Genomic DNA, 8,936 nt, shown 5'->3' on the forward strand with positions numbered 1-8,936 from the left:
GCGGATTTAACACCTACGAATATGTAAATGATTTCAGAGATGTAAAATTGTTATAAACTGCATTATATGTCAATTTTAAAGCTCTTTCTTTCCATATCATTTTATTCAACCATTGAGAGTGGCCTGTATTCTGTCGACATAACTTCACTGTGACTCACTGTACAAGTAAATGCAAGAGTCACACCTTTTCTTCACGGACAGCAAAATGACGACATAGTGCGTGCCAGATCTGAGTGTATACAGAGAGTTTTAATTCATTAAAGCTAGACAGGTTACATTGACATTCAAGTTTTTACAGATATGAATATTTGTAGATGTAAAATAGAACATTCTTGGCGTGTGCTCTTTGTGACGATCTATTTGCCTATGTACAGTATGTAGGGTGAATTCAGGTAATTTCAGACACTTCTTTTTCAATGGAGTTTCTAGCCTCCATTATTAAATTTGGTGCACAAACATTCACTAACAACCTAGACATTTATATTTTTGGGTATGAGACCGAACTATACGGTTTTTTTACTTAGTTTGGTTTGTAAAAGATACTCAACACAATGGTGCCCCCAGCTGTTTAAGAAGGAAACTAAACAAATGTTAAAATATGACAGTGCAACACTGACCATGAAGTTCAGTCAAATAAACATGAAACCATCTACACCAGGGGTGTCTTATCCAGAAAGGGCCGGTGTGTGTGCAGGTTGTTGTTTTAGCACAGGACTAAGACAGCTGATTCTACTCATCAAGGTCTTGATTAAAGACCATGCTTAGTTCATTAGTATAATCAGGTGTGTTACTGCTGGGTTAAAACAAAAACCTGCACCCACGCCTGCCCTTTTAGGATAAGATTGGACACCTCTGATCTACTCAATAACTTTTAATGTTCCTTTATAGTTGCAATACTGTTCTATTAATCTACTGCCTTCAATGGCAATCCAACATGATGTAATCTAATGTTAAACGATGAGTTTCTATGCGTTCATGAACATCGACAGTCTCTCGGACCTCCATGATACATGTGTCAGTTTTCTGAGAACTGGTTATTCACAACAACAGACTGGGCACCCATAATGTCCGGGACCTTGACTTTGTACACTGTCTCATTTGCTGGTGGAAAAGAAGGGTTCGAGAGAACCGTGGGTTTCGTCTTTTTGTAGAAGCAGACCGCGATTAAACGGATGGAATTCAGAACTGTGGCGACAATCATCAGGAATCCTGTTGGGGAGAACACATTCAGGAAATACGTTTTAACGTTTAACGTCATAAAAGCATGTGAAAAAACCCTTTTACACAGTCTTTATGGTGTGCTTTAATTACAATGTTGTTGCTGCACCTTGTGCTTTTTCCAATGAGCGCAACAGTAAGCTATTTCATAGCGAGCCTGGCTAGAAACCAATAGGTTTAGTAATATAAGGCCTTTAATCTGGCTACTCTGTAGAAGGTGGACTGGGGGTATAATTGAATGAGAGGCAAACCTGGACTTTGTGTTTAGCTTTAGTAGTTAGTTTGATAAAAACTGATTCTGATATATAAAACTAGAACAAGGACCACAATGGAAATAAGTCATTTGGACTTTATTGCATCTAATTTCCTTGATTATTTTACACTATGTATATGGTTATTGCCATATATGTGAATATATGTCAATATGTAAACTATGTTACATAAAATCAATCATTCAATCAATTCAGTAAAATCTAAACATTTGAATTTAAAGTTACTTTTTCCTTTCTAGGTTTTGTATGTACTGAATCTCTTACCACAGTAAATGGTGGTTGGTGTTAAGCCATCAATGCGATAGCTGTTCGTGAACATCGCACCCAGACCAAGAATCACCACAGGGTAAACGGTGAAGGTGTAGAGGATGTATTGCTTAAAGATGAAGCTTTCAAAAATGAACCTGTCAAGGGAAAATAATCATTATATCATTGCTAAGAGTAGGGCATGGCAAGAATTATTTTCCCCAAAATAATGCACAAACCCTGGCATATATCCTCCTGAGACCCAGTACAATACATCTTTTTGCATTATACAAATGTCTTCAATGACAAAAAGCATGTTGCCGTGAAAATATTTTCATAAATATAACATCATTAATTAAATTTGTAGTGAATGTCGCATTGGTAGCATAGGTTCCTCATGTTCCTTACTGGGGACAAAACATAATTGCTGGGTCTTAGGAAAATAAACCTGGTTTAAGTCATAATGTTTCAGGAGAAAATGTTAAAATGACAACGCTATTTAAAATGACAACAACAACAAGCAGCCTGAGCAGCAGTGTGAGAACAGGCTTACCAAATAAGCAGCCCTACAAGCAGCAGTGTGAGAACAGGCTTACCAAATAAGCAGCCCTACAAGTAGCAGTGTGAGAACAGGCTTACCAAAGAAGCAGCCCTACAAGCAGCAGTGTGAGAACTATTGTGCTGACCAGGGGGTCCTGAAGGCCAGCACTGTACTTCAGAGTCACTCCCACATGTATCAGGGCCTCTATGAAAGTCCATGATGCAAACAGAGCCAGTCCATTTTGAGTCTGCCAGGGAGAATACAATTACAGGATAAACTTGCTTTGGGTAGTGGATTCACCTCACATGTGTGGCTGGGTATTGATTGTAATTAAAAATCTGAGCTCTGAGTGGTCCATGAACCCATTCTGGTGACTGTCATCAATGTTGAGGGAGTGTCCATGCTCTGTACACTCACCAAGCACTTTATTAGGTATTTATTAGACTTATTTTTTAGACTTCTACTGCTGTAGCCTATCCACTTATGATGCATTGTGTTCAGAGATGCTCTGCTGTATACCACTGTTGTAATGTGTGGTTATTTGCATTACTGTCAACTTTGACCAGTCTGGCCATTTTAGTTTTTTGCACCACTGTTTGCAAACTCTAGAGACTAGTGGGCATGAAAATCCTAGGAGATCAGCCGTTTCTGAGATTCTCAAACCACCCTGTCTGCCACCAACAATCATTCCACAGTAAAAGTCACTTAGATAATTTTTTTCCCCCCATTCTGATGGTGGATTGTATGCATTGCACTGCTGCCACACAATTGGCTGATTATATAATCACAAGTAGGTGTAATGAAGTAAAAATGTTCCTAATAAAATGCTTGGTGAGTGTATATTAATGTCCTCATCCTTATATAACTGTTTCATCTGATTGGATGTTATCATTGCATAATTATGCTAAAGGGAAGATGGTGAAAACAGACACGAATAACATGAGTAACATAATAATTTGTCAAAATAAATATGCATATTAGTAATTCTTTCATCTGACAAATAGATATGCCCCAGGAATTAATAGCTGCATGAAGCAAGGAACCAACTACAGATACTAACAGTCTATTCAAATATTGCCATCTTATTAATTTACTAATAATGAAAAATTTGATTATTTACCATGAACCGAATGTACCATCGTTCACTTGGACAGTTGATGGTAAACCAAGTGCTGTGTTGATGAAGGTTGCAGTAAGAATGAAACAGCATAAAATAGCTGCAGTATGGGATAAGCATTTTCGAAACAAGCGCTGGGATAATGTATCTGTTAACAGACAACAAAATCATTTTAGCATGACCGTCATTTGCCACAATATCAAAATTGTGACTATGCCAGTCACGGTCCTGCGTGGTACATTGTTCTGTATCTTTATCTTTATATGCAAACTTCAAAAAACAATACATTACATATACTATTGTATATGGCTAAAATAGTTTTCAGAGTTTCATATCCATATTTCATCAATTCACAATGGCTTACTTCAAATAAATATTTTAGCCACATGTGAAACCATCCAACATGAAGCAATGTAATAAAGAAAGCAGCCCACTTACTGTCTGTCCCAGAGAAACGCCCAGCACATCCTTGAAATATTGCTCATAATCCAAAACGAGTAATGGTACGGAGGATGGATTTCAGGATTGCAGCAAATTGGACCAAATATGTTCCTACAAATAAAGAAGAACATATCTAGAACATATCTCCTCTTAGATTCTAAAATGGAAGGTTATGTTTTTCATATGTATTTGCCAAAACCATATGTATTTTTGTGGCTGTGAACCTAACTTTCAATGAAGAGCTTAAGGCAGTGTGACATGCTTCAAAGCTCATCACCCAGTTAATTTTTAGTCAGAAGTATTTCAGATAATTCATTTAAAAGGCTGCTTTTACTTTGACTGATGTATCCTCTAAAATAGTAAGGGTGCAAAATAAAGTTCACAACTGTTTAAAACCTGTTAACTGTTCATTTTTAACTCTAATAATTTTTAGGTATTTAGTTCAGTGTTATAGTTTATAAATGTTTCACTTTTTATAAATGACATTGTCACAAAGCAGCTTTACAGAGATGAAGGCCTGAACCTGTTCAAGAGCACTGCTAATGGGAAGAAACCTTGAGCAGACTCTGACTCAGAGGGGAAGCCATCTGCTACTGGCTGGCACCATGTAATTGGAAAAATGCTGATTACAAAATGCAAGTGTAATAAGCAGAAAAATGACAGTATATAGATATCAATGACAGGCAAGGATGACTCCATTCATAAAAATCCAGTCATATGATTTGTCAAAGCTCAAGAAAGTCCAGTTAAAATGATATTTAGAAGCCTTTATTTTCATTAGAGAATTTTCAAATCATCCGATTATTTAAAACATAGTTTAGTCAAGCTCAAGCCTGCTTACATTGTATGAAGCCAGGGTTCAACTCCCAGTGTAGGAAGTGTGTTATCACATCAACTACTGCCAACGACCAGACTGATAGCCTTACCTTCGGACAACCGTGGAGAAGGCATAGACAAGCCACCCGACTGTCCACACATTCACCAAAATCCAGGTGGAACCAACCCAGCCGTCCAGAGAGGCTTCTATGGAGTACGTTTCTGAAACATTCTGTGTGGTTGTCTGAAACAAACCTGTGGCAGCAATGGAGGCCAAAGGGCACATAATGTAAGATTACATTTTGATTTTCCCATTAAGGCTGTAAGGTAAATAATAAAGAAATAATTTGTTATTTAGTTGACACCTTTACCCAAAACGACTTGTTGATTAGGCTAAGCAGGGGACAGTCCCCTCTGGAGCAATGTAGGGCTATGGGCCTGTGCGGATCTTATTGTGGCTACACCGGTGCTTGAACCACCAACCGCCCAGGTCCCAATCATGTACCTTGGCCACTATGCTACATGCTGCCCCCACACACTGACTTACAAGATATGCTTGTCTTCTTTAAGCATATGGGAAGCTAACTGAGGTGCTCCTGGGGTAACGAGGTACTGTACTTACCAGGAAAGATGTCTAGATGCCCTGCTGCTGCATCCACAAACAGTTCTGTGAGTCCAGTGGTGAAAATAGCCAGGAGAATGAAGACTGCATGCACAGCCACTGAACTTCCCTCCATCTTTATACAATTATATGTGTGGTGATCAAGCAAAGATCAAGTTACTTTTATATTCACTTATCTGCTGGACTTTAGACTCTGGTTACTGTCTACACTCCATCTTTCCTTTTTCTTTTTCTTTTTTTTGGTTCGTGAACCAAGGACAAATATTAATTAAATATAGATCACAAAGAATATTTGTGAAATTAATCTAACAATTTAACAATAACAAATGGACAATTTTATAACATGAAATTAATGAAAAAGAATTGACAATTACAGAAAGAGTCATGTGCTTTGATTAGGTAATACCCATATGAATTCATATCAGAAACAGTTTCATCAGGCCAGAACTGAGGAGCACTATACAACTGAAAGATATTTAAGTATTTTAATACATTTTAATAGCAGAATCACAAAATGTACAATATGTGTTTAATATTGTAAAGACTTGTAAAAAAAAAAAAAAAAACACTCTGTTAAGTAAATATAATCTTTTGGTTTCCAGCCTGGTCCATTGGTGACATCATCATTGCTGTGTTTCTGTCCTGGTAGAGTGGGTTCTTGTGGTGCTTCCATATCACCAACACAAGTCGGATTACAAACAAGGTACAGGCCACCGATAACAGCACCGCTGCAAAAAACAACACTGATTACCTGACCTCCATTAAGAGCAGAGTACAACCACCAGCTGTTTATTGTGTGGTCTTGGCCACCTGTTTTTTCCTATGTCACACAGTACAAAGGGCAGTGCTACAGGGCTTAATGGTTTGTTTAGTTAACTGCAGGCCATGTGTTTGCTCACCAGTAAAAATGCTGTTGTTACTGGGTAATGTGACATTGAAGTTTTTGGCCATGTTTCCCGAGAGAGCCAGGATCACCACAGGGTAGACAGTAAGGATATAACGGACGTGGTTATCCAGGATGAAGTTCTCCAGAACAAACCTAGGAATAATCCAGGAAGAAATTAGTAAATGCATCAAGTATACCAATAAAGAAATGCAAGCAATCCGTCAAATCTAACGGTCGCATTGACACCATAGCTAATCATTGGATGAAATCATGATTAGCCATTGTTAACCATATCGTTGTAAATGAAGAGAAAAAGTATTGTATTGCATCATTGTTCAGAATATCATTATCATATTGTATAATCACCTCGAGACCCCTACTTGGAAATGATAGTACACACCTTCACTATGATCCAGTTTGTTTTTCATTTCTTATCTTTCGAAATTTCTTCACACTTGCATTGCATTGAGATCATGCCATTATGTCGCACTGGGCAATACTGCACGCCTGTTGTCTGTGTTACAAAGAGCCAATGTTTATCCCACTTTAGAAGAAAGATTTTTGAAAATACAATCTGTTCTTACCATGCCAGAACCTCTATTAGGAGCAGGGACAGTGCCAATGTGGCAGCATCTGAGCCGGACACTGCTGTTCTGTACGTCAGTACGATAGTTAAATTCAGCAGTGTGGCTATAGTCGTCCATGTTGCATAAACACCCACTCCATTTTGGACCTGTGACAGAGATTACACTGTGAACGAGTAAAACCGAATCTAAGACCAATTATTAAAAAGTATTTTGAAGTTCTTGAAAGAACAGTGTGACGCAATTAATCATCAATGCTTCATTAAAACAATGCTGTAGTACTGTATTTACAAATATGCATATTGCATGCGATGCATTTTACTTCTCTAATTTTATTATTTTCATAATAAGTTTTTTTCCTTTCTTGTAAGAATGCAACACTATAAATATGATTTACCAGTATCCGAATGAGCCAGAGATCAACTTTGTGATATTTGTTCAGCCATGGCCCATGCACCTTGAGCCCATGACAGGAGAAGAGAATAATCAGGTAATTTGTGAAGGCCATCAGTGCTGAGATAACAACTGCCGGTTCCATGAGCCTGTGAAATAAAGAAAGGGATGTTGTGGTATAGAGGGAAATGTTATTTGTGTTCTACTGTGTTACCGATATGCAGTGGCTGAGGAAATGATATCGCAGTGGATATAGCACTCTTGCACACAGACTGTGGAGATAAAGCTTCCTACCCCTTAACATAGGAGAAATTCACCCTGAAGCATTGGATAAAATTTTGATATTCGAGATTGCCGGGTAGGCTACAGATCCAACAAGTGCTTTGAAGAGCAATTACTGGTTATTGCCTTTAGATACAAGACACGTTCTTGTGGAGTACACACTTGATTCAAAAAGCAGGTACTCTAAACAGGGTAATATAAACTCCAGACCAAGTGAAAGATGAAAGATTAGCACCCAATGACCTAAATACGTTGTGATTTGTCAACCGTGCTGTGGTTTGCCTTCACAGATTTATCTAATGTTCCATCATGCTTCTGTTTGATTTGTAGTCATACTAGCATAATCAGTGTCAGGGATAAAAACTGTATGTTTGTTAAAATAATCATGAGATACTTACTCTCTGTCAAACAGAAATAGCCAAGACATATTCAAGCTCATATTTATGATCCAGGTCACGTAGAATCCATACGGCAGGACAGCAGGACTACAGTACATCCAGCCATAGGCATTTCTGAGAAACAACAGAGTCACCGAATTTGAGTTCACAAGAACAAAATAACCTTTTGATGTTTCATTTCATATCAGACTTGAGATTGGCGAAATCATGTGGAATCAAGTTTAAGAGTGAAAGCTGTTGGGCCCTTAACACTGCATTGCTCCAGGTGGGGTTGCCCCCGTGCTTAGTCTAATCAACTGTAAGTTGTTTTGGATGAAAGCTTTTGCTTAAAAAACCCCCAAAAAAGTTAATCTATTCTATTGTCTTCCACTTAGAAGTGCTACTGTTATTTCACAAGATAATGACTGTGTTTCCTCACAGAGACTGGAGTACTGGACTCAAGCTACCTTCTGCAGAGGCCGGAGAACAGGAAAACAAGCATGCAGGACAGCCAGGGGTAAATCACACCCCAGATGGAGAAGGTCCATCCTGCAGGGGTGATTTCTGTGTCGTACTTGTCGGATATATTCCCTGTGCTTTGTAAAAAAAGATCTGATAGAGATTTTACAGGTTAAAAAAATATTAAATACCAAACCACAAATTTTTGGCTATACTTGCTGGCATTGCTGAACAGAAATCCCTTGTTAAAGCCCTAAATAAGTATATCTAGCTAGACATGTATATTTCTGTATATCATGAAATATTGGAGACGATTCACCATTCTTAATCCCAATTCCAGCCAAGGCGTTGAATGCCACAGCCATGATGAAAAGGATAAGGGAAAGCACCATAACAGCAACACGGCCTGGACTGTGATCTCCCACCATAGTGATCTGGAATAAAGGCCCCTGTCACTGATTACACACAGTGCGTTGATTGAGCCATATGCGCCTGATTTACTTAGGCCTTTAGAATCATGGCATTTGTTTTGCACCATTTTGTGGTTGTGCTATGAGTATTGCATGTGCTGAAAGGTTTAAATCAGTCCCTATATGTGTACATGAATCACTTCATCAATCAGCTTTTCAGTCCTGCAGTAGGGTCAGAACATTGGCCTTTCAGTACAATGCAATCACTTCTG

The 8,936-nt window shown here is 38.3% G+C and overlaps 1 protein-coding gene across 1 annotated transcript; it reads right to left on the reverse strand.

Moving 5' to 3' along the window:
* Positions 1–5,846: 5,846 nt before the first annotated feature.
* LOC133126678 (uncharacterized) lies at positions 5,847–8,682 on the reverse strand. The gene is made up of 7 exons (XM_061239017.1): positions 8,574–8,682; positions 8,263–8,407; positions 7,817–7,930; positions 7,141–7,285; positions 6,744–6,892; positions 6,173–6,312; positions 5,847–6,001 (listed from the first exon to the last, which is right to left on the reverse strand). The coding sequence occupies exons 1-7, from the start codon at positions 8,680–8,682 to the stop codon at positions 5,847–5,849; spliced, it is 957 nt and encodes a 318-aa protein (XP_061095001.1).
* Between the last annotated feature and the right edge of the window lie 254 nt (positions 8,683–8,936).

This window comes from Conger conger, chromosome 4, assembly GCF_963514075.1.
Source record: "Conger conger chromosome 4, fConCon1.1, whole genome shotgun sequence".
NCBI lineage: Eukaryota > Metazoa > Chordata > Actinopteri > Anguilliformes > Congridae > Conger > Conger conger.

What these genes read in the sequence shown, in the direction of transcription:
- LOC133126678 (XM_061239017.1), bottom strand. Translation starts at nt 8,682, where the DNA reads ATGGTGGGAGATCACAGTCCAGGCCGTGTTGCTGTTATGGTGCTTTCC. An exon ending in TGGAATTGGGATTAAGAATG is followed by an intron (nt 8,408 to 8,573) that starts GTGAATCGTCTC and finishes AATCTCTATCAG; the next exon opens with ATCTTTTTTTACAAAGCACA. An exon ending in TAACAACAGCATTTTTACTG is followed by an intron (nt 6,002 to 6,172) that starts GTGAGCAAACAC and finishes TGTTTTTTGCAG; the next exon opens with CGGTGCTGTTATCGGTGGCC.